This window comes from Pyxicephalus adspersus, chromosome 3, assembly GCF_032062135.1.
Source record: "Pyxicephalus adspersus chromosome 3, UCB_Pads_2.0, whole genome shotgun sequence".
NCBI classification, from domain to species: domain Eukaryota; kingdom Metazoa; phylum Chordata; class Amphibia; order Anura; family Pyxicephalidae; genus Pyxicephalus; species Pyxicephalus adspersus.
Window position 1 is genome coordinate 22,454,058 of NC_092860.1, and position 24,632 is coordinate 22,478,689.

General features: G+C 37.6%; 1 protein-coding gene across 1 annotated transcript; it reads left to right on the top strand.

Moving 5' to 3' along the window:
- Positions 1–38: 38 nt before the first annotated feature.
- On the top strand, positions 39–24,431 carry CYGB (cytoglobin). Its single transcript, XM_072403874.1, has 3 exons — positions 39–416; positions 20,347–20,578; positions 23,284–24,431. Exons 1-3 carry the CDS (start codon positions 274–276, stop codon positions 23,446–23,448), a joined length of 540 nt encoding a protein of 179 aa, XP_072259975.1. The 5' UTR covers positions 39–273; the 3' UTR covers positions 23,449–24,431.
- The last annotated feature ends 201 nt before the right edge of the window (positions 24,432–24,632 follow it).

A 24,632-nucleotide genomic window follows, 5' to 3' on the forward strand; every position in this document is an offset into this window, starting at 1 on the left:
GGAGAGAAGAGGAGGGGGAAGAGGTGGGACTGGAGATCTGCTCTTAGCTTCAGCATTCTGACAATGCCTTGAAATATCTTACTTTTGATCAGTTTATTTCTGGCTGACATTCACAAGCAAGCAGACACACAGCAGTGATGGACAGAGCTCTGAGGGTCTGAGCATTAGACATCTCTCCATACAGACAAGGCTCAGCAACCCCCTCCTTCCAGTGATCTCTGCAGGGGGCTCTGATTCCTGCCTGGGGCTGTGCCATTCCATCCTGACGGGTCCATGGAGAAAGTCCAAGAGGAGAATGACACGGAGCGGTGGGAGAGACCGGAGGAGATAACAGACACCGAGAGGGGCATCATCAAGGAGACCTGGGAACGTCTCTATGCAAACTGTGAGGATGTTGGGGTCTCAATACTGATAAGGTAATGTCAGAGCAGAAGATTAAAAAAGCCAAGCTGTCCTAATCTGTCAAGGATCAGAAGATCTCATGCCATATGCACGCATAGATCCATGCTGTGACCCTTCTAGCTGTCATTGACACATGGCACAGTGACTTGGTGGCAGCACATGCCCAGAGCTGGGCACTCTCTACCTGCCATGCACGATCCAATGCCACCATGCACAGGACTTCCCACACTATGACATGATCACATACATTTTACATGAGCTCCTCTACTTACACGGTTTGCCATCTTCACAGAATGTTCTGTGCCATAGATAGAGGATTTCCCAGTCTTGCAAACAGCAATCTGTCCTGATTGCCTTCAAAGAATCCCCCACCCCTCCCTTGTTGGTATTTATATTCTGTACACCTTCCATCCTTCATGCATACAAGGCAATGTTGGGGTTAACAAGAGGACTTGAAGTAGGTAAATGACTTCTTTGGGATCTTGATGTCATATTATCCTGAGGGAAGTCACCCTGTGACTTTTCTGTTTATGTTACATTTTCTATTTTTTACTATTTCATGTCTTAGCTGGGGGATTCTGACAAGTGTGCTACTTCTGGGGCAATGAGGACATCTGATGCCCTCTAAACATTCATAAAATCATTTCATTGGTGTATCTGATCATTCATCTTGGCTTCCTAGATTTGTTTAACCTTTGTGATAAAAAGAGATACTTTGTTTTCCTTTTTGTTTACTTCTATAGTCAGCCAATCAGATCAATTAACAATGCTTAGGCACGGGGATAAAAAGATTCAAAAAAAGCAAAGGGTTATTCTCATTTCAGTCTAATTAGATTTGGATATTACAGTCATGTGGTTTTGTAAATTCAGCCTAATTAGATAAAATGAATATTGACATTTTACATTAAATTCACATCAGCAAGATCTTTTGGATTCTCTTAAAGCAAAAAAAAAAAGGAATCATAAGACCTTTTTGGCCTCTTTAAAAGGTGTAAACACCAGTATTATCCAACCCTGTATAAAACTAATTAAAAAAATCTTTACCTAGCTGCTGAAAGCTGATTGGTTGAGAGAGGTTACTGCACCACCATTGCTCTCTGTGTTGTGATGTTTAAATAGGTTCCCCATATAAATAGTACTATCATTTATGCTATCAGTGGTTAGCACAAAGAATCCTGGGACAGATTTACTGTCTGCCCATGGACATGCACAAGAGCATCCATTGGTTGCACGCTACGGTAGAAAGCATATGTGTTGAAAGCATTTGTATATGACAATTTTTTGTTGTTTTTCGCACTCTTAGGGACTGATGTTGAATAGCAAATGTTATTTGTTAACAGTTCTAAAAATAAGTTTGCTATGTTATTAATATATATTATAATATGGAATATATATATTTTTGTTATACATTATATATTTTGTTTTTACAAACAATTGTATATATATATATTTGTCAAGCTTCACCTTACTATTATCTTTTTAGTAAAAGACTGTTTTAACAATAAGTTCAATACTATTTTTCTTGAATATTTTTACTACAAAAAAAGTAAATAGCAAGACATTAGGACTTAAGATAAATAAAAATAAAGGTGCCATAAATGAGATGGTAGTCAAAATATTTAACCACCAAATGCTTCTTCCTTAGAACAGTCGTGGCATTAGCATATTTATTTGTATCAGTTAGGTATTCATGTTTGTGCCCTAGGGAAACCAAATGCCACCGTAAGGAAAAAATATGGACAACACATGGAAGGCCAACTTTGTGATGGTCTATTTCTAGGATAATCATTTTAGGAATGTGTACAGAGGTTCTAGACTACCTAAAGATATATAGTGATCACCCTAATGGGAGATCATAATGGGTGATTTGGTACCCTTATTAAAAGGAGACGAAAATACAGAAGGAAAGTTTTTGAAATTAAGGGAGAAAAATACATATAGAAAATCAACAAAACTATAACATAGTAAAATGGGTGATCTTTGGTTCCATATATACAAAACAATGTTTAAATGTCATGCACACCCCCAGGGGGCTTTGTCTGGCACAATGCCACATGTTAGACGGTGGCCTAGGACGCCTTTATTTCCCTTTTTACTAGTGTAAGTAGGAGATTCTAATCTGTAATCTTGTGAACAAACAAATGGGCAGGTTTTCCATAACTCGTTCTAGTTCACACGGGAATACTTTTCATCAGCAATTAGAAGCATTATAAAGGTAGTAAGCTGTAAAGGTATTTCTGATTAGTTATGAAGTTTTGAATTACAGTACATTTTGTTGCTCAATTTGTATTCCTTACTAAGCAAAAACAGCATCTGCTAAAATCAATATATAAAAAGCAAAATATGACAAAAACCTTCAGACCATGAGTGCATAGAATTACATTCATATACTGCAAGGGTAAACATGTTTGAATGCTGACATTGTTAATTATTAATGCATAGAATGATATCCATATACTTCAAAGGTAAACAAGTTTGAATGATGGCTGTATGTGCATATTTTTCTAAAGCTGAACTTCAGCCTCATCTTTTCCTGCACAGTTGTACAGGCTCCCCCCCTGTACTGAAATTTTTACTAATTTCACTGCAAACTTAGAGCATTAGAAGCTGCATCAACTTTGATCAAGCCACCCTAAATGATCTGCCCAATTCTTTCCCTGATTCATTTTCTTTTAATCATGGAGCTTTAGCATTTCATGTAAAAATTACATAGGGAAGGCTGCTTCAGGAAGCTATGTACAGCCCCTCCTAAGAGCCCATGATCTGCCTACATTACATACATAAGCACAGAGGGATGGTGTCACTGAGTTTAAAATAAGGTATGTAAAAAAAATGAAAAGGTTGTTTGGAAGGTCAGTTATTTTAGTACAGGAAGACTACAAAATATAATTCATAGGGGGAAATTCTTATGGAAAAAATAACTCATCAAAGATGATACAAAAAGGCTGGTTGGCTTGGGTCAAGTGTATATTTGTGATTTATATTTACTAAAATGTGCATAGCTAATGCACCACACCTATGAAAAGTAATTATTGCTAAAGTAGAGGAATACTCATGTGTAGACACATGCTCCTCAATGTGCCGCCAGTGTCATGTCTGGCAGGTACATGTGTCGTGTAGTATGCAATTAACATAATCCTAGGGTGCAGCCTAAATGCAAATGTTCACACAACTGTGCTGCCAAATTCCTGCACCAATAAACATGACCCGGGTTCTAAAGAAATATTTTAATCATTGTCATTGGTGATGTTTGTTTCTCTGAATATGACCTAATAGTAATGGTTTCATAATGTCAAACTTTAGCCTCCTTTAGGAGGAATATTTTTTTTAAACAGTTTTTAATAAATAGTTTTGTGCATGCAACAGATTAGTAACAATGGAAAATAGTAAGAACAACCAGTGGAGGATCAGAAACAAAAATAAAAAGGGAAAAGGAGCACCCGCATCATCCTATTTGGAAAGATAAACTGTGACGTAATAGCCGGATATATTGGTAATATACCATGTCAAATACTTGAAAGAGTCCATAATTAGACTCCTGTCAGGGTCTGTAAAGGCATGGGTCAAAAACGGATACCATTGTTGGAGGAAACGAGTTATAAAGTAATCACCTTGTATTTGGGCGTCCAGCATTTCTCTGTGGAATAGAACCTTTAATGATGAAATAACTTGTTCTGGTCCAGGCGGTTGGGTTTGTTTTCAACTTTGCATGATTGTTCGTCTTGCAGCCAAATGACTAATCCATGCTTTTGCCAAATAAGGCATGTGATCAGAGATGGTATGGTCCAAATATCCAGCATCAGTCCAGGAATATTTGGAACATTATGACCCGTTACAGTGGTTATCAATAACCGCACTTGTTGCCAGAATAACATTAATACTAGGGCAAAACCACAGATGCTGAGATAATGATACATTAGCACAATTGCACATAGGACATTGAAGATGCCATAATCTTGTGTGTTGTACATCCGTGGAGGGTCGGTATACCTTGTATGCCCTATGTAGTATCATTAACTGTGACTTCCTCCATGTTTCGTACATTTCCTTACCATTAGGTAACCTTGTATAGCATGTTCCATTATGTACTGATCAGGAAAATCATCTTGCAACAATTTCACATTAGTAGCTGACAATTCTTTTGTAAAAGTGGGCAACAAATATGCGTATATATTGGAAATATTTGGAAGGGATAACAGTTGAAAGAATATTTTTAATCAATTCTTTCCATTTTCATGACTTGCCTTATTGTAGACCATGTGACATCATCATTGGGTAATATAGGCAGATTGTGGTTAGTGGGATGAGCTGTACACAAGTTTTCTAACACAGCAGACTGCCATTGATTTTACCCGCATGATCTTGAGCCTGATTAAAAAGAACTGTAGTTCAATGAATAAAATGGGGGAGGCCAGGGTCAGGTTACCTGAGTAAGGTTGGATGACACTGGACATCCTCCAGCCAGGACTTGCTGCAGCTTCTAACACTCAATATGGGAGCTCACAGAGCGCAATCAGAGCAAAAACATTTTAGTAGTGGAGAAAGCCCATACTACTGTGAAAGAATGAAGGGAAGCTGGTGGTTAGAAGAAGCTACTTCCTAAACAAACTAGTTTTTGTCTATGCCTTCTCCACTATGGCAATAAAGTCTTATGAAGTGTTATCAGCCCTGGCCGGGATAACTAATTGGACAACAAAATATATTCTCTGTATGTTATAGAAATAGGAAAAGAGCAGATGTTTTGTATTCCAAAACAGGTGCAAACAGATTTAGGTGAATATGCTGTTCCTCCAGAAGTGCAGTAAGTGTGTTACTGGCAGGATCACCGGCCACTCCATCTAAGGGCTGGTAAGTGGCTCTATAGTATGTTTATATACATATTCTTTCGATACATCTAACTTTCTTAGCAGTCAGTGCCACTTTAGCTGTGTTTGTAGCCCCCCCCCCCCCCCCATTAACTGTTAAGAGCTAGTTCAAGAGCCCATTTAGTGATTGTTAAAGTGCATCCAAACCCCAAAAAATCTGTATATTGCAGTTTACCTGTTTTTAGATGTGGTGGTTGTGTTAGTATTATTATTGTTGCTCTTCAGAGGAAACCAACTGCAAGGGTCAATTTTCCCAAAAATCAGTTTTAGGAATATTTAATCATTTTATTGCCCATGGCCTAAAAAACAAAATAAAATCATCATTGAAGAAATTTATTTTCCAATAACTGCACCTGATTAAAAAGTGTTCCACAGCAATTCACCCACATTCATACAGCATCATTATATGTATTGTAATACCTAATTTGATTTTAATTCAGTCTCTTGTTGTCACTGCACAGCAGTTCTCAGACTAGGAGAGGGCAGTGGCCAAGAGATAACTTGTTAGTCTGCTGTTTCTTCTTTCACTGTCCACTCATAGGCTGAGTGGGGGACCTGCAAGTGGTATTTAACTGAACCTGGGAAACATACGTTGCCAAAGCAGACTGTGCTTATATTACCTTGTGGCAGGTAAAACAGTATATATATAAAAAAAAAATATATATATATATATATATATATTGCAAATCAACGGGTTCACTTAAATAGGCCTCATTTGAATCAATGGTGGGCAATTGAACACCACTATCTTAACCCCCTACAGAAAATGGTGACAATGTCAGAGAGATGACATCACATTTTTACTTGTAGCACAAGGCACTGTGTAACACAGAAATAAAGCCTGGGATCTAAAATTATCCACTGATAGGCCTAATGATGACTGCTAACAATCCCAGCACCAAGACTTTCCAAACCTGACAATGACTTGCACTTATGTGCAAAGGGACATTTGCCTTCCTCAAAACCCACTGCAGTCAGCTATAAAACCCATCTGTAGTTTTGCAGGATTGGTTTGTTTTGTTCCATATTTTGCCCAAGACAAAACCCAATAGAGCATGCAAAGTTCCTGATTGTTTAGGCAGTGATCAAGTCAGGGCAGAACCGTATAGTCAATTACCAATAAAGGGGAAAAGAGAACCTGTCATAACCACTGTGCTTTCCTATGGAAAAAAACAGCCTTTTGTCACATGTGTAACAGAAAGTAATACTATGCTATGACCCAATATTTTCAAGATCTATGAATGATCTAATATTTGCCAGTTGTAACAAAGATCACTGAGCATCATAAATCCAGACAGTGTAAAATGCCTTCATTATCACAGCAGTATTTTTTTTCTGCATTCCATCACATTTTATTCCATCAAACAAGAATAGTTCTGTGTTAAAAAAATAGTTTTATTTATTTGTATAGTACAAATGTATACACAGATATTTCCTATTTCAGTTTATATATTGCTTGTATAATATTTTGATTCCAGAAATAAACATTGAATACAATTTTATTCAATGTGGAAATACAATTTCAATGATGTTGCACTGGTTTAACATGTTTGGCTTTATAATTGGACAATCCATCATTAGCAGGTCGCTTTTACCTTGTCTTTCGTTAACTGATACTCCATAAAGAGCTTCGTGAACAGGCAGTGTGCTCTACCGCGCCGCCTGCTGGTTGAGTGTGGTAAATATGAAAGATTCATGTCCTATATTGCAGATTTTTCTGACAAACAAAAATAACTTATATCACATACTCTACAGCTGTATCAGTGATGGTGGTAGAATACTAGAAAAATGTAGCCTCAGACAGGATAGAACTATGGGAGGACAAGTCTTTTTTTTATTGAAATCTTGGTTACATGACCATTTTTCCTTCATTTGAAAATAATAAGGTATAGCTTCATGTTAAGAAAGTTGATTTGTTTGTTGAGGTGTGTATTTGTATTATGCATTCTTATATATAATTCTAGTTTTAATAAAGTCATATTACAGAATAAAAGAGCCAAATACAAAATAGAAAATGTTTCTTGATTACTGGTGAGAAGTTTAATTTTTTCCAAACCTCTTCCCTGGAATCCTGGAGTTCCTCCAGAGCTTGTTAGGGGTCCCTAAAGCAATAAGCAATTTGTGTCTCTCAGGTCATTTTATGTGACACCAATTATCTTTTTGGCTTTCTGTAAGGGGTGACATTCTTGGAACTGACCACATGCTAATATAGTGTGAGCTGTGCATATAGCAATAATTGAAGGGGTTCCCTGAGGACATGAAAGGTATTCAAGGGTTCCCCCATGTTTAAAAAGGCTGAGAAAGACTGATCTAGTGGGATCTCCATAGACACTGCTCACGGACTCAGTAAATTAGCTCATATTTCTCTCCTAATTGCCAATCTTCTCAGGCAGTTTTGGTTTGCTTCTGATATCTGATTTCTAAAATCTTGAGGATAATACCTTATTGTTTGCATATTGTATACCTTTTCATGGAATAATGGACACTCAACCTGATCTCAAATGCTGTAAATAGCAACTCTGTTTGGAAATGAGCACCTGCTACTTACCCTTCTTTTATTCTCATGAATGCAGTAGCTCTAAAAAGAAAAACACTTTAGGGATCTCAATCACTCTCAAGTATTATTACATTTTGTCCATTTTTACATCCAAGTACCATTACATCCTGGCCATTTCTAAGCGCTTACATGTTCAATGGGGGACATATTAGCAGGACTAGAACAATCAGCATTTAGTCTTAGTGTAGTTTACATGATGGAGTAACTGGACTATCCAACGCTTAATAACGAAATAAATTACCTGACTAACATGGGCTTATCCTTAAAGAGGCCTTTAGTGTTGTTCTTCTGTGGGGCACAGGCTCTTCCAAGTAACTACCGCTATGACCAGTGTTGGAGGATCTTCTATTTTCAAGAAAGCTTCACTCTAAATGTCATACAAATCATAATGAGATCCTGTTAGTCACCTCACCACATGTGACCAGATTTAGTCACAAATTTTACATTGAGAGAAATAGGATTAGTAGAGTAAGGTAAGTAAAATTCAAACTTTACTCTTTACAGATTTGTTTTATTTGATCTACTTTTAGTGCATGATTTGAGAATTGGGAGATGGCTTGATCTGTATTGGTGGATCTTTTTTTTTTCAAGAAAGGTTCGCTCTAAATGTCATCCAAATCTTAATGGGATCTCGTTAGTCATCTCACTACATGTAACCAGTAGGGATGAGCAAGCGTGAATATTAAGTTCAATCTCGCGGCGAATCGGGCATTTCTAGCTTACTGAAAATGTAAGCGAGAACGGCCTTCTGATGCGCCGAGAGGTCGAGCTCTCGCCAAACAGGAGGATTTCCAGAGCTGCATCAAGCAGCCCTGGAAATCCTCTGGGATCCCCGGGCACTAGAGGTCATTTGTAAGAGATACTTATATTACAATGTCAGGAGGTTCTCCTTTGCCGGGCATCTTCTCAATGATTGCAGCTGTAGCTGCATTCATTGAGAACAGTGTGCAATCCCCAGGGCACTAGAGGTTAATTAACCTCTACTGCCTGGGCATCGCAAACAGGGAGATTCCCAGGGCTGAATGCAGGTCTAGAAATCCTCCTGTTTTATTTCCTCTTCCGATGGTTTCGCAAAATCGATTTGCCGAAATTTCGCAGGAAGTTCGGCACTTCGGCAGGAAGTTTGGAAGTTCTAGGAAATTTTCGCGAGAATGCCAGAGGTATTCCCGCTCATCCCTAGTAACCAGATGTAGTCCTAAATTTAACATTGAGATAGATAGGATTAGTAGGGTAAGGTAAGTAAAATTCTAACTTTACCCTTTACAGATTTGTTTTTCAGCTACTTATAGTATGTGAGTTGAAAATTGAGAGGGGGCTTGATCTGTATAAGTGGACCTTTAATTTCAAGAAAGATTTGCTCTAAATGTCTTACAAATCCTAATGAGATCTCGTTCGTCATCTCACCACATGTAACCAGATGTAGTCAAAAATTTACCATGGAGATAAATAGGATTAGTAGGGTAAGGTAAGTAAAATTCTAACTTTACCCTTTACAGATTTGTTTTTTACCTACTTATAGTGCATGATTTGTGGATTGGGAGAGGCCTTGATCTGTATTGGTAGACCTTCTATTTTCAAGAAAGGTTTCCTTTAAATGCCAAAAAAATCTTAATGAGATCAGTCACCTCGCCACATGTGACCAGATTTAGTCACGAATTTAACATTGAGAGAAATAGAATTCACAGAAAACAGAGGCATTTTCTCAGGGGAATCCTCATAGAATTGGGTTCCTCTTGTCACCTCAGCCATTCTTCACGGTCTCTTTCCTTCCTTCCAATACCTGTTCCCTCCTCCTACTCTGTTTTCCCTCAGACCCTTTTCTCCTCCTCTTCTTTAGCTGCCTCCTGCTGCTTCCCTGGCATCTCCTGGACCATTTGTGAATTAGCCGAGGGCGGCTGTTATAATTACATAGTTAATTAGCATCTGCTCATTAAATTGGAATTACATGCTGTCTGTGAGGGGCCAGGCCCTGCCACTGTGCAGATGTATTAATATATAATGTGTTTATATAACGTATATACTTGTGGGTATTCATGCAATTAATGAATTCTAGGCCCTCTGGCATTGAGAAGTGTTAACCCTTTCCGAGATGTGTTTTTTCCCCCAGTAAAGTGTTTCTGTGCCTTTTGCTGTTGATATTCAACCCGCAGTACACCAGGGTGTTAAGCAGACCACCGGCAGTGTCTCATTGGGTCATTCGTAGATCGTGATACACATTAGATTCACACAGCAGGGGGCGGGAATACTCTTATTGGAAAGTAGCACCATCAATACATCAGAACAGACATGAATGCACACATTGACACTGACTACTACACAGTGTTTGTGCCAGCAGACCCAGTTACATATTCATCAGCACAGGACGTGTTCACAGAGACGTGCCGGAAATTAATTTGAAGGCCGCTAAACACCAAACACAAGTTGGTCCACCAAATGAACCTTCCTTTATGTATGTGTTCATAAAACAAATGACTTCCGTCATGCATCGGCATTTCTAGAACCTGAAAGTGTTTGTATACCTCCTGTTTACTTCCTTTTGGTTTACAATTTTTACCATTGGAAGTGTTTTATTATATCTGTTCAAGAAGTATAAAACATACCTGTTGATCCTTCTAGAAATCTTGTGAACTCTAGAATCCACAGATTGTTATAAATTGCTATTTATTTATACTTATTATACTTATTGCAATGGAAATGAGGACAGAAGTGAGTGTTCTGTGGCCCTAGTATACTTCCTGTCCTAGGTTGAAAGTACTGATCCACCGTGGATACAGTGAAGGAGCGTTTTCACATTAGGATTCTAGTTGTGTTACTGAAAGGATCACCAAGTATAAAGATAATAAAATAATAAAAGAAACCTAATGCAGCCACAACTTGTTTTTGGGTTTAGATATACTTTAATTGCTCTGCAACTATTTTGTTTAAAGAAGAATCATAATGGTTTCAAAGGCTACCCTTAGTGGTGTGTATGTGGAGGGGAGAGGGGGAGCCTAGAGTTCAGTTTTTACTGTATTTAATTTCTGTATTTGTTTACATGCTTCTGTTTTATATGTTTAATATTTATATAATGCAGATATTATATAAGATGCAGCAATGACAATAGTTATGTAGAGCATTGCGGGTTTTCTAAAGAGAGAAGACAGTGGAAACTGATTTCTTTCAGAATGTCTCTTTCTAACTGAAACTCTGCATTGAGCTATGCAAAGATGGGAGAAAAGTGAGATGAGTCTCCCCTTTGACCGAGTAGCTCATGTATTTTAAACGTCAGTTATCCATCTCCATCAACAGGCATTTTCACCAAAACAGTCAGGATTAGCAATATGGGGAAAAAAACCTGGAGCTCCGCCTGCAAGGTTCGTAAAGTCTTTTTAAAACTGATAGTAGGCATCCTGTATTAGCAACACTGCTGCCAGTTATTTATTTATATCCTCTTTGTGGATACAATCCCATTTGTTTTCAAACCTACCTTATTTGTTAAAGCTCTCCAATACTGGAGAAGATAGACTATCATGGGTGAACCTAGGTGACCCAGCAAACCTGGAATGGATTTTCTAAAGTCATTTGCTTTTAGCTGGCAAATGTTTCCAGCCCTGCACTAGATCAATTCCAGATTTGCTGGATCACCCACGTTCTAAAATGATAGTCTGGCGTCTCCAGTCTTGGGCCCTATAAGTCCACATGTTGTTCCCTTTAAGGCTAAATTAAAAACATTGTGTTGTGGCTTACATTGCATTGCAGTGTATTGCTTGGTAACTAGGGATGAGGTTCAGTTCTGTCGCTAATCTAGGTTCAAAGTGAATCCTGTGAGTGGGAGATTTGTGGTCCATGGCAAATTTTCATGTACATTTGTCTGGAAGAATGTATTTTTATCCTTAATGAACTGTATAGCCTTTGAAATTTGGGAGGCAATTCTAAATGAGCCAATTTTTTTTATTTTTTATTTTCCCAAATTGGTTTTTTAAGAACCCTTACAAAAAAAAGCCAGAATGGAGAATTTCCCTAATTGTTAAATTAATTTTCGGACAGGCAGTGGACATTTGATAATTTGCAAGCAGTAAATGAGCTTTGAGATCACCCCTTTCTGGCCTCTCTAGCTGCAGCCCCTGTGGAATAATGATTCCAAAACAAATCACAGAAACATTGTTGCTCTGTGTTAAAATTAAAGATTTAATTGCTTGAAAGATGCTGATCAACATCTGGGAGGGAGAATCAGTTGGAGCTGAATTGCTGAACTAAATCATTTAGTCATAAGTTCTTCTGATATGAATCTTGAGGATGAATTGCACCACAGTGCTGTCAGCTACAGAGGACAGTAAGAACGTTTTAAAGTTCATCAGCTGATTAGTTAACTATGCAAATACCTGTGTTGTAGGTGTTGTCATACACCTGTCTGAGCTGCATTATGGGGTTAATCTTAGAACTAAATAATAATTGTAATAAATTATTAATGAATATATGGCAGTGTTCATTTGTGTCTTATATACCTGGTTGAACTTTTTTTTATCATGAAACAGTATCTTGCTTGTTGTAGAAGCTACAGGTTTGCATTGTGTGCGTGCCCAGCCTTGACCAAAATATATCCCAAAACCTTTATCTCCCTATCATGTTCCCGTACCAGCTTTATCAACTCCCCATAAAATTATGTTGCAGCTGCTAGGAGGTCATTTACTACTAATGTAGACATGCCTCCGGATCAACATCACCCAAGAACCATACAGTATGTGGATAGAATGCAGTATATTTGTTTTGTTTGGAATGGAATCAGTGCAAACTCTTGTTTGGGGATAGGAATGATGAGGATAGTTGATAAGATGAGGTTAAATTCAATGCTTCTTGGGATTTCAGTGCCACAGAGACCCAATGTTAGACCCAAAGTTAGTCTAAGCAGGGCATTAGATTTCTGGAAGAACAATGGATATTTTTCATTACTTGCAGCATTTTTAAAAGCCTAAGACTTTAAAGTAAATTAACCATAAACCAGTTGGAGTGGGAATTTGGTAGAGTCTGCCTCATGCGACCCCTGGGCCAGTCCAAGCGAGCCGGTTGGAAGTTACATTTTTTAATATCATTGTATTAGTTACATGCTTGTGTAATAGACAAGATTAATATTTTCATGAAAGTGCTTTTTCCCTTTAAATGCTTACTGTTTATCTCATATTCTAGAAATTGCAGTTATAGGCTTTCTGGGAATATCCCAGTGGACTAACTGCATTTTAAAATGAGTAAATGTATTGTGCATTGTACATGATTGCTGGTCTGCCGTGCTGTGATTACAGGTTTTTCAAAGTAATTTGAAAACAAGCTGCTAGACAGTAGGGAATTATTTTGCTAAAAGGAAAGTCCATTATTTTTCATGTGTTTCTGTATAAAAAGCACAGTTTTATGACGACTGCTCATTTTCCGAATATCTGTTTCTCATACACTACATTAGAAATATATGAGTCTCAGTAGGAAGATAAAATGAAAAGCTGATCATCAGTAATAAAATGTTTTATTATTCTTTTCATTACATGAGTGGAAAATAGAGGCTACTGGCTCCACAGTCTATTCTGGAAGACCATAGAATGACATAAAATGTATTATAATTGATATTAGTGGTCTGTTGTTTTGGCCCTATGTTTTGTTTTCTTTTGTACTTTTTGAGTTATCATAATTATTTATTACTATGAATATTCAGTATATACTTAAAGCATTGGTAATTGTGAATATATTGTATTATTATAATATTATATATTTTTTAATTTTGTACATTATATGTGATCGCTTATCATTCCCACAAATAAAATCTAGTCAGGTAGCCTTTGTATAGCATACCTGGCGTTTTTTCTCTGTGTTTTTACACAGAAGAACCAGCCCTATAATATATGTTCAATATATTATCATTGTACAATATTGTATTACCTTTTCATATAGAAAATAAGTATTTATATTAAACATATTTTGAAGTATAGCCACTGAAAACCCCAGTCTTGTTTCTTTGTCTTCCTTTTTTGATATATTACCTCTGGGGTAGGCAAACAAAACACTGATTAAGCAATAAGAGTTACACTTTTTCCTCTCTCTTATTTTTATATACTGCTTTAGTCAAATAGTTTTTTCTGCAAGGACAGCTATTTGATCATGTACAGTGTTATTTAGCTGTACCACTGATTTGGTCATATAAACCTGCTCTTCTAATACTTATGTTGTTAGTTGCTCCATGATAGTTGTAGCTACATAGGAAGGATATTAGGTCACATGTAACCTATTATATATAAAAGTATGACGGTTTTACTAGGCTTAAGCCAGGTACACACATCAAATAATAGTCTCCTAAGATTACCGGTCATTCTCGTTGCGGGGGATTGATTAGTGACCAATTGGGGATGACTGATCATTAAAGACTGCTGTTCACTTCCATAGAGGAGAGCACAATGGGGTACTGCTTACTCATCCTCCCATATTCCCTCTCCATTATGTACCATGCTCCTTTGTATACTCATCACTCGTAATGATCACAAAAAATAATTTCCACTGATAATCCTCTGACTTTCATCAGACACCTGTACGGGGCTTTAGGGAAGGGAGAGGAGAAAGTAAAGGCAGCTTCAGGGTAAGTATTATTGCATACCTGTTCCTTGGCCTTGCATGGGCAATGTACTTCAAGTACATTCAGTGGCTTCACATACAGAAATATAAATACTGTAGTTAGACTCAATGGTATTTTACTTAATGTAGCACATATTCTCATGGCAAATTTGAAGTAAGCAGGAAATAATTCTTCCTTCCCTCAGGCCAGGCTGGAAAGGCTTTAGTGTTGTTCTGTCTTCTGGCTCAGTGACAGTAAACTTTGGGATCTTTGAAAGGTTGAACATTATGGACTCCCCCCAAATTCTGTTCACGGATAAAGGATGTTCTCTTTGACAATAAACTAGTTCCATGTGTTCTACAGGCCTCATACAGAGAAAAAAATATTTTTAATTTTCATCGTGGGATGTGTATATGATGTCATTTATAGAAATGTGTATCGAAATGTCAGATGATGAATAATGGCTTATCCAAATGACCAATGGGTATCTTTCAAGCCAAACACATATTTAAATTGGCAGTACAATATTGTAAAATAACATATTATTCCAAATAAGTAATATAATACCTAATAATATCCAAAAAACATTGTAACTTTGGTAAAATGAGAATGTTTTTCAGTCTTTCTTAAAACATTACTTCTGTCTGGTTCAAAAAGAAAATTACCTCCCCACTTGCTCTAGATATAATGGTTGTTACAAAATAACAAGTTTTTGTTCCTGGAGTCTATCCTAAAGTGAAGTTTGATGTATTGGTCAATCTTTTCCTACACCAACTATCTTTCCAGACCCCAATAGCACCCCCTAGTGATAGAAACCCCATGCAGACCATAGTAACACAATAGTGGCAAACCCTCATTGATGAACCCAAACTGCAGACCCCAGTAAGAGCCCCTCAGTTCACTTTTCACTTGACAGACACAGGCTTTTAGTTAGGTATACTTTAGCTAGATATGGTATTGTTTTTTGCTTGGTATTGAATGAATTATTGTTAATGTTGATTTTTGGGCAAACTACAAACCCAATCACGTACTCCTCTAACTGACTACTGGCATACAAAAAATAAAAATTACATTTGAGGGCTTTTACAGACCATCTTTGTAAAAATGCGTCGTTTTTCGATCCTGGTCACACAACAAACTGTTGCTTTGTAGCCAGGAGAAGAAAATCATACCACGGACAATCTAAAGGGAACTGCAAGGCCAAAAATTACTTTCTTATGGGACTGCACTGCAATTCATAACTATGTGCAAAAGAAGGGTGCCAAACTTTCCCATTAATTTGAATAGTAGAGGTTGGGACCGTGGCTAAGCCCGCGGCAGAATGCTGGAGCTCATCATGGTTATAAAATGACTTTTACCTAAATCTGTGGCCCTTAAGCTGCATATGCACTTGCAATTATAGATGTTGGAAAGGATCTTTCACAATCCTTTCCAAAGACTAAGCACTCCACGATGCATGGATCCACCGTTCTGCTCCATGCAGAGGGAAGGGGGAGAGCGACAGGGCGGCCCCCTGCTGTGCACTCTCCTTATTCACTTGCATTACGATCATTTGTCGTCCATCGTTCGAACGATGAACGACACGCACTGTACACACTTCAGATTCTCATCCGATATCGGCCCTGAGCCGGTTATCCGGCGAGAACCATTGGAAGTGTGTACGTAGCTTTAGGTACCCGAGTCTTCTATCTTCCATCTTCTACCTGTGTTCTTTTCAAGTGTCTACACCATTATCTGTGTGATATAGACAGATCCTATGAGCTGCTCAGCTGCATGTAGCCATTTACCATCCAGAATAGATATACATCATTCCAAGGGGATTATCAGGCACATCTACAGTGCTGAGTCAGCATTTCCCTGCTGAAAACAGCACTGGTAAGGGAACTGTATGTGGGATTTATTTGAGATTATTTGCTCAAAAGGTAAGGAAAGCAAGCCCTAATGAATAACGCTATAACGGACAAGTGGATAAGTTTGTAACCAGTTGAGTGGCTTTTAAAGGAATTTATAAAATTCATTATAGGACAGCTCCTAATAAAAGATACAGTTGTCCTTTATTGCATAAAGATACAGTCCTCCACAAAGATGTAAAAGTGTGTACTTAGTTAAAGAGCCAGTCAACCCAAAATTGATATTTCTGGTTTTTTTTTGTAGACAATAAAAATTGAATTCAGCTAACAATTTCTTACAAATCTCATCAACTCCACAGTTGTCTACGTATTGTGTTCCCAGGTCAATAAAATTGTTGTAGCACACAAGATACAGGTAGTCCCTGGGTTACATACGAGATAGAGAGTATAGATTTGTTCTTAAGTTGAATTTGTATGCAAGTCGGAACAGGTACATGATTTTAATAAATGCAATTAGGACAGATGTTTGTCTCAACATAATATTAGGCAGCGTGGTATCAGGTACTGTATAAAATCCTCACTGTGAGCTAATCACAAACAAAAAAAAAACGTCATGCAGACTGCCCCCTCCCCCCTCCAAGCCTCTGTCCTAAACACGAGGGAGCAGGGAAGTCCCATTCATATGTAGGAGCCGTCTGTATGTCGGATGTCCCAGGTACTACCTGTATATAGTCCACCATTGACATCCTTGGTTGCTATTTAATATTCTCTGGGAACAGACATATAGTTCACAGCTTATCCTAGCTTGTTTTTGGGTTTTTTTTTGTATATTTTGTGGAAACAAATCCTTCTTTTCTTCTTGTTGTGCATCTTGGTTAGACCTATAATCTATTTAATTACCACACGTGTTATGTAAATTTATTTCATAGAAAATAAGAGAGAAATAAGTACTTATGGGTTTAAACAAAATTGAACTTAAGGTGTGGCAGTGGGTGCACCATTTGCCTACACATCTTTAGTAGATGATGAGATAGTGGATGTGGATAGGGTAGTGGCCTTACCTGTTGAAGTGTATTAAACACCCACTTATAACAGGAAAGATCTGTCCCTGTTTACTTCCATACTGATAGATTTACATTCAGGCCAAAGTGACATTGCTCAAAGAGAACATTTGACCCCCTCATACTCACCTTGCCAGAGCTCCACAGCTTCTCCTTCCCTGTCTCCTTCAACTGGTCAACCGACACCCAAATTCCCATTGTCAGCTGGTTTTGGAGGCTAGGAAGAGCACTCATGTGACAGTGTTTGAGCCTTGTGATTGGCTGCCAAACAAAAACATTCTCAAACATGGTCCATTGTACCTAGAAGTACTAGGGATTTTCAACAGCCAAGACAAGTTCAGGGGACCCCCTTTACACAAGCACCCTTTCCCCAGAACTGAAAAAGTAAAAATGTCTCTAAAAAGATGACCTAGCATTAGATTTCATGTTCAAATAATAAATGCATGTATGCTAAGTAATGTATAAGTGGAAAATTTACAAACTTGTATTTTTCTCAGAGAGATTACAGTACTTCTTTTTCCTTTTTTCTATAATAGAACTTAGCCATCCTTGTCATTCAAAGTCAGCATCTGCTTCCTTAACTGAGTTTATTGGAACAGTCATATAAATCCTGGTGTCTGTAAAGTTCTTGATTGCATATGTTTCAATTTTAAAATGTAAATGTATGGAAACATAGAAAAAGGTCACTAGAAAAACTTGGTCATAAATCTGAGAATATTATAAAAAATAGTTTAATCCTAAAAAACCTTATTCATGGAATTTGCAGTCATCAACTACTAAAAAAAAAAGTCAAATGAATTAAACCAACCCTTTTTTTTTTGGCCAAACCGAGTGGAAGACTCAGAAGAGCCTTCTCTTTTCTGCCATCAGAAAGATTTGGAGGGCATTGAAATTCATGAGATGTACTACAAGAGCATTCTATAGCACCAGGAGGAAACTGCTATATATACAAAATTATTTCTGTTAGCCACCTATGTACAATATAAGAAAGATATACACAGACCACCATTGCAGAAGGAGTTGTTAAAGGTATTTCCAATGACTGACGATCGAGAATCTTAGGTTGGACCAAACATAATTGTTTTTTTTGTTAAAATGGCTTTTTTGGAAAAAGGAAGGAAATTAGGTGTTTATTGCTCTACAGTTTAACATTAATAGACCAATATACTGTAGAAAGGCAGGCTATGTTAGCATGGGTTGCAGTGTGCCAGGTGCCACAGTAAGGTTTATAGAAAGTGGTAAGAAAGCATTAAATATTGTGTCCAAGCATGCATTTATAAAGTGACCAGACAGACTGTTACTGTTTAATCCTGTGATCTTGAAGAAAGCAGTCGCTGACCGTGTGTAGCCACAAATATTGTGTATATGCTGTAACGCTGATAAACTGCTCCGCTACTCCTATGTTCCATTGTGTAGCCTTTGTTTTCAGAATGTACTGGGAACCCCAATATCCAGTATACATTGTTTTTCAATTTTATACTAGAGTTTGTAAAGGCCAGATGTATGTTAGGCAGTAAATAGGATGGTCAATAGGGAGATGTGAGTGGATAGGGGTGGGCCAAAACTTGACCTTCTGTTCTAGTCATAATTTATATCATAGCCTAGCAGTCTGTCCTAGGTCTCTGGAACAAAAACTTGGAACTGGAGGTGCTTACAATCATAGCAGTTTTGATTTTGCACATGGCATGTGGTTTGGGAGGTTCAGTTGTAGAAAAGCTGAAAGTGTGTTGCTGAGTGACCCTTGAACATTTTATACTTACGGTATCTCACCTTCATTCTAATCCTTCCAATGACAGTATGAGGGCATGCAAGGTTATGGTCAGCCATAAACCTGACACTTCTAAATACCTAGCTGCTCATATCAGTTGCTCTCTTCTTGATTTTTTTTTATCTATTTACTGTGACTGTCTATGTGACAATGACCCTGGATGGGTTTACCTGGCAAGGTGGCCATGCTGCTCTATACCCAGTACAGCAGAGAGCAGGCGGAGATAGACAAACAGGTAGAGGCTGATAGATTCCAGGCAGTGGTGACAAGTATTCTGAACAGTGGAAAGGTTGATTTTGTAAAATACCAGTAAAACTAAAGTCAGGATGTTCATTTTGGTTTGCTTGGCATTTAGGTGATGCTTGATGCAGGGCTGACAGTTCTTCAGAACAAGTGCACTTTAAACTCGCAGTATAAAGCATATTACAGTTTTAGCAATAAAAAATTTTAGTTGACATTCTCAAAAGGTTATTTAAAGCAGGGAAAATAAGCAGTGTTCTTATGTTACATTTTTGTAGTGAAGGATTTAATGTTTGCCGGTAAGATCGCCCTCCATACTACCTTATTGTGTGGCCCTGAAAAAAAAAACTAAATTTATAGTTTGCGTAAACATAACTTATTAATAAATTGCAAAAGGGGGGGGGGGTTAACGGAATTTAGGCTGTTTACTTACCGAGGTGAAATATAATCTTGCAAGGGTTAATTCATTTAGCTTAGTGAATGTGGTTCACTTTGCAAAGAATACCTAATGTTCAAAACAATCTTAAAAAAAATAAAATGTCCTTTACACAGTTCTTGACTGGATGGTTGAAGTCAACAGAGCCTCATCTCATTTACTAAACTAAGTGAAATATTCCTTGCTATGTGATCCACTTCTACTATATTCTGTTAGTAAATAACCCTATTATATTTTTAGATGTTGGTTAACATACTTGAGCGTGTGATTATTTTGTACTTTGTATTTCTAAATTGTGTCAACTTAAACTTCTTAAGGTATAAGAAACACTTGGTATTACCCACAACAGGATTCTTATCTAATCAGCCTAATTTTTATTTGGTTATACTGGTTGCTAATGTCCGGCCATTCATAAGTCAGAAAGTAGTCTGCTAATTTCAGTAACCAACATCTACTAAGCAGCAAACATACTTTGCTGTTTCAATCACAACAATCATTCCAAATCATATTTCCTGTGTTGTTAAACATAAGTATCTATAACCAGTTGCTAAATTTAACTAAACTTGTCCCTTTCCCTTTTTTTCTTTCTCTCTCAAAAGGTTCTTTGTCAATTTCCCAACTGCCAAGCAGTACTTCAGCCAGTTTAAGGACATGGAAGACCCCCTGGAGATGGAACAAAGTGTGCAGTTACGCAAGCATGGCCGAAGGGTAATGGGGGCTATCAACAGTGTGGTGGAGAACCTTGGGGACCCTGAAAAAGTGGCTACTGTTGTGGGAATTGTGGCAAAAAGCCATGCGGTGAAACACAAAGTGGACCCTGTATTCTTTAAGGTATGTAGATTCGTATTTATAATGGTTGACTAAAATACATGTACTAATTATTCATGGGAGGGTCTTTAGTGTGTCTTTAGCTACTGTGTGTGCTCAGATAGAAGAAGCTTGTTATTCTCAGAAATAACTCACATACCCCAAAAAACAAACATATCCACTGTTCTTTGAAAATACCAGGAACCATCTTATTTTTTTTATTTCTATATTTTGAATGTGTTTAGATTTTTGCATAGCTTTTTCATTAAGAAACCTAGTTGTTCCTAGAACAGATGTGTCCAACTTCCGTCCTCAAGACCGGACCATCAGGATCCACACACATTTGTAATATTTCCCCAACAAAGAGCAGTGAATGAAGAAGATTAGATTTACAAACATAGTGACTCAAAGAATATATGAATGTCCCATGTGTATGTGACCAATGAGTACTGAAGTTGGACACCTTTGACCTAAAGAAACCCAGAACCTAGAACCTACTATAGCCTACTATTTGTAAGAATATTTTATTAAAACACAGAATGTTTCTTGTAAGTAAAGAGTTTCAGTAAAAGGGATAAGGAGCATATTTTGATATACAACCATATATACCATCAATAATGCTGTATTGCTTTGCCTCTTGTCTGTCCTGGTAAGGCAGCTTTATCACAGTTTGATGTGGTTTTTATCAGACCTATTAAATGGTACTATTCCCAAATGTTAACGCTTTGTTAAATGTCTTGTTGGGATAGATGGCTATATAAAGAGTAATAGAAGAACTGAAATGTTAACCTTTACAGGAAGAAATGCCATTCTAATCCGGTGTACACTTCTTGTCACATGGCCAGTTCTCCAGGTCACACCGTTTCTGCCAAAATGGAGGACCATTTATTGTGAATTCTGATCTTTTTTTTTATCAAATTATCTAGTGCCTAGACCTTTAGACATCTGGCGGGCACCCAAGGGAATCTAAAGCAGAATGTTTTCCAGTAAAGGTTTTATAAAGTAAAGGGATTACCAAAATGTTAACATTTTATAATAAACCCAATTTAAGCTTAACCTGAAAGCACCTATTTTGTTTTAACTAAAATTAATATAAAAAAGGCTGCCGATTAATTAATAATTAATTTGTGAGGCGTCAAAAGTACATCACTGCCATAGTAGATCCTTTTACCATAGGATGGTTTTAAAATGGATCCAACCATGAATGGTAAACTATTTACATATCCCTGACTGTAAAAAGCTACCCCTAATTTTTCTAGCCACTTTTATTGTAGACTAATTATTTCTCAAAGTTCCTCGAAGATCACAACAAAGACCCTACAGGTGGGTATCAGTGCCTAGTTAAGTAATAGCTTACAAATACCTGCTGGTTGGTTTTATTAGAAGGCAGACAGCCTGCTATGACCTGTTCCAAAAGAAAACCACAGTGCCTTTGTAGTGAACTTTGAAAAATAATTTACATTTATAGATACAGAGGTCAATAAGAACTTGCTGACCCAATGAAGTGCCATTCATTCTGAAAAGCAATTGCAGTTTTCAGACATCACAACTCACAACAACAAACTAAGGTGAATTGTGGTGCTCTTTTCAAAATAGTACATACACCTTCTTGCTGTTTCCTTATCCATTGGATAGCCTAGTTATATAAGCTGGCTTTCTTAAGACAATGCACATCAAGATGTAGCATAGCACATGTGTAAAAACCCTCTGCCTAAAAGATTTTCTGCTTGTTCAGATTTTGTAAATACTTGCATGATCTGGGCACAAGTTTAATTTACAAAGGCCTGCTTGAATGCCAAGTACTTAACAGGTTCAATACTGAAAACAAAGAGACATCAGTTGAAACCAAAGCTGAAGACAGCAGTTACATAACAAAAACTAATCATTCAAAACTCTAAATGCAATCATTTGCTTATATGTAATCTTTCCTTTACTTTGGTCTCTAAAATAACTGGTATTAAAATTCCATAATGCTGTTGATGCGTCCAGTTTAGGGTAAAGTATTTGGGCCCTTATATCCCACTTGTCTGCTTTCTGTAGCTTCCATTGTGTAGTTTTGGTTTTAGGGCCAACTCTTCCTGCATTCCTGTAGGTCTTCCTTGCTTGATTCCCTCGGTTGGTTGCTACTACACCTTACAGAGAACATGTTTGTGATGAGGGTAAAAGGTTAAAATATCCCATAGAGAAATATTCTTACTTTAGTGATAAAGACAAAAGCTAAATAAATCATGGTAAATAAAATTACAAACTGGACATATCACCTTTGGTAGAATCCTTCTAGCCCCTGTGCAATTTGAGTGAGGACATAAGGAAAATGTTTAATAGTGTTTATAAACACTAGCATCAATAAATGTGATAAAAGAACATCCAATTGGTTGCAACCCTGGTAGACATCTTGTGGCCATGCACTTTCAGGTCAAAGGGATAATCTGGGTTGTCCAGCTTTTGTTCTCCTATCTGAGCCAGCATCCCAGTGCTTGCTCTCATTATTTTAAATTACTCTTCTATAAGAAAATATTTCTGTCTTTTTGGAGAACAAGTATATTTATAGAATGACCTTTTCATGTTAAAGATTGTTTAGTAATAGCATAAGTGGATATGTAGATAGTTTATCATGAAGATTTTTTGTTACACATACACAGTTTATAATTGCATAATGCAGATTATTGCAGTTGCTCTTAGTTGCTATCTTTTATCTTTTTTTTTGCTTTGATTTTGTTTTGCACTAGATCCTGACTGGGGTGATACTGGAAGTCATTGAAGAAGCATTTGCCAAAGATTTCACCCCAGAAGTACGACTAGCTTGGAGCAAATTACGGAGCCTCATGTACAGTCACGTACAAGCAACATACAAGGAGGTGGGCTGGACACAGTACCCCAGTAACTCAGTGTGAACCCATCTAACTTCCAGAGAGAGCCCAGCCAAGGACTTCATCTCCTGGCTGTCCCAGGCCTCCTGAACCTGGGGCAGCGAGGGAGTACGGGTGTTGGGAATACAGGGGTGGGTAATCGGGTGGGCATGCGGTTATAACTACAGGGTCACTACAACCAGGGTGGGGCTTTTTATTATGGCAGTAAAGTGCGGTGCAAGCTGCAAACTCCTAAAATGCAGGTTATATAACAGCACAAAGAACGGGTTGGGAGCAGAGACATATCAGACAGAGGAGCTAAGGTTTTACTGTGTGGCTGCTCTGTACATCATCCATGTAGTATTATAGAAATGGAAAAATCTAGCATTGAAAGCCAGGCTATTTTGAGATTGTCCTTGCCCTGTTCTTCTCTGTCCCATATTTTCCACATGTTCAAAGTACTATCAGGCATGAGAAACAGATGGTTCTTGAACACTTCCTAGTACAAAACCGAACCCCTCCAAGTGAAGGGGTTAACAGGACTTCATGACTCAGTTACAACCCCACCCTAAACCCAACAGTTTTGCTTGGCATGCACTTGTATATGGCGATCTGTCTTCATTTCCTATAATCATTAGCTTGCCTGGTTCTCATTTGATGAAATGCTATCGTGAGACCAGTCAGTTTTGCCCATCATTTCACTTTATGCCTGATTATCAGAAATTTTTATGGGACCAAATATAAGAAGATATTAATGACTTTAGAGTATATGATATAAAGAAAGTATTTACTTAACATTACAGTATATCAGCTGGGAAACTTTACCCTGGCCAGGAAGTCGGCAGGCTCATGAGCCATGAAAATTAAAGGACACAGAGGCAAAATATTTTGGATGATTTTTTGAGTTGTATTGTGGAATAGAGATATATATGCCCCTGGCCTGTGAAATTTTGTGTCAAAATGTGTCTGTCCATACAATATACTGTTTTACTGTGATATAGAAATAAAATCATACTATTGGATCTGTACTGGAATCTTTTTTTTGTCTGACTGAGATATGCCATAGATTCTTACTATACCTGCAGTTCTCTTCGAAAGCAGCTGTCTGGTAGATTTGTGGCCATCTAAGATAATTTCCCATTCTACCAGATGAGGTGACTGTCATTTTATGTCTCTGGGCGCCCTAAGCCATAGGGGTTCTATGGCTTCTGCTAGTAGAGTGGTGGAGG

Bases quoted from the DNA above. Each gene is read 5' to 3' on its own strand.
- CYGB (XM_072403874.1), top strand. From the start codon at position 274: ATGGAGAAAGTCCAAGAGGAGAATGACACGGAGCGGTGGGAGAGACCG. The intron at 417-20,346 runs GTAATGTCAGAG...CTCTCTCAAAAG, and splicing joins GGGGTCTCAATACTGATAAG to GTTCTTTGTCAATTTCCCAA. The intron at 20,579-23,283 runs GTATGTAGATTC...GTTTTGCACTAG, and splicing joins TGGACCCTGTATTCTTTAAG to ATCCTGACTGGGGTGATACT.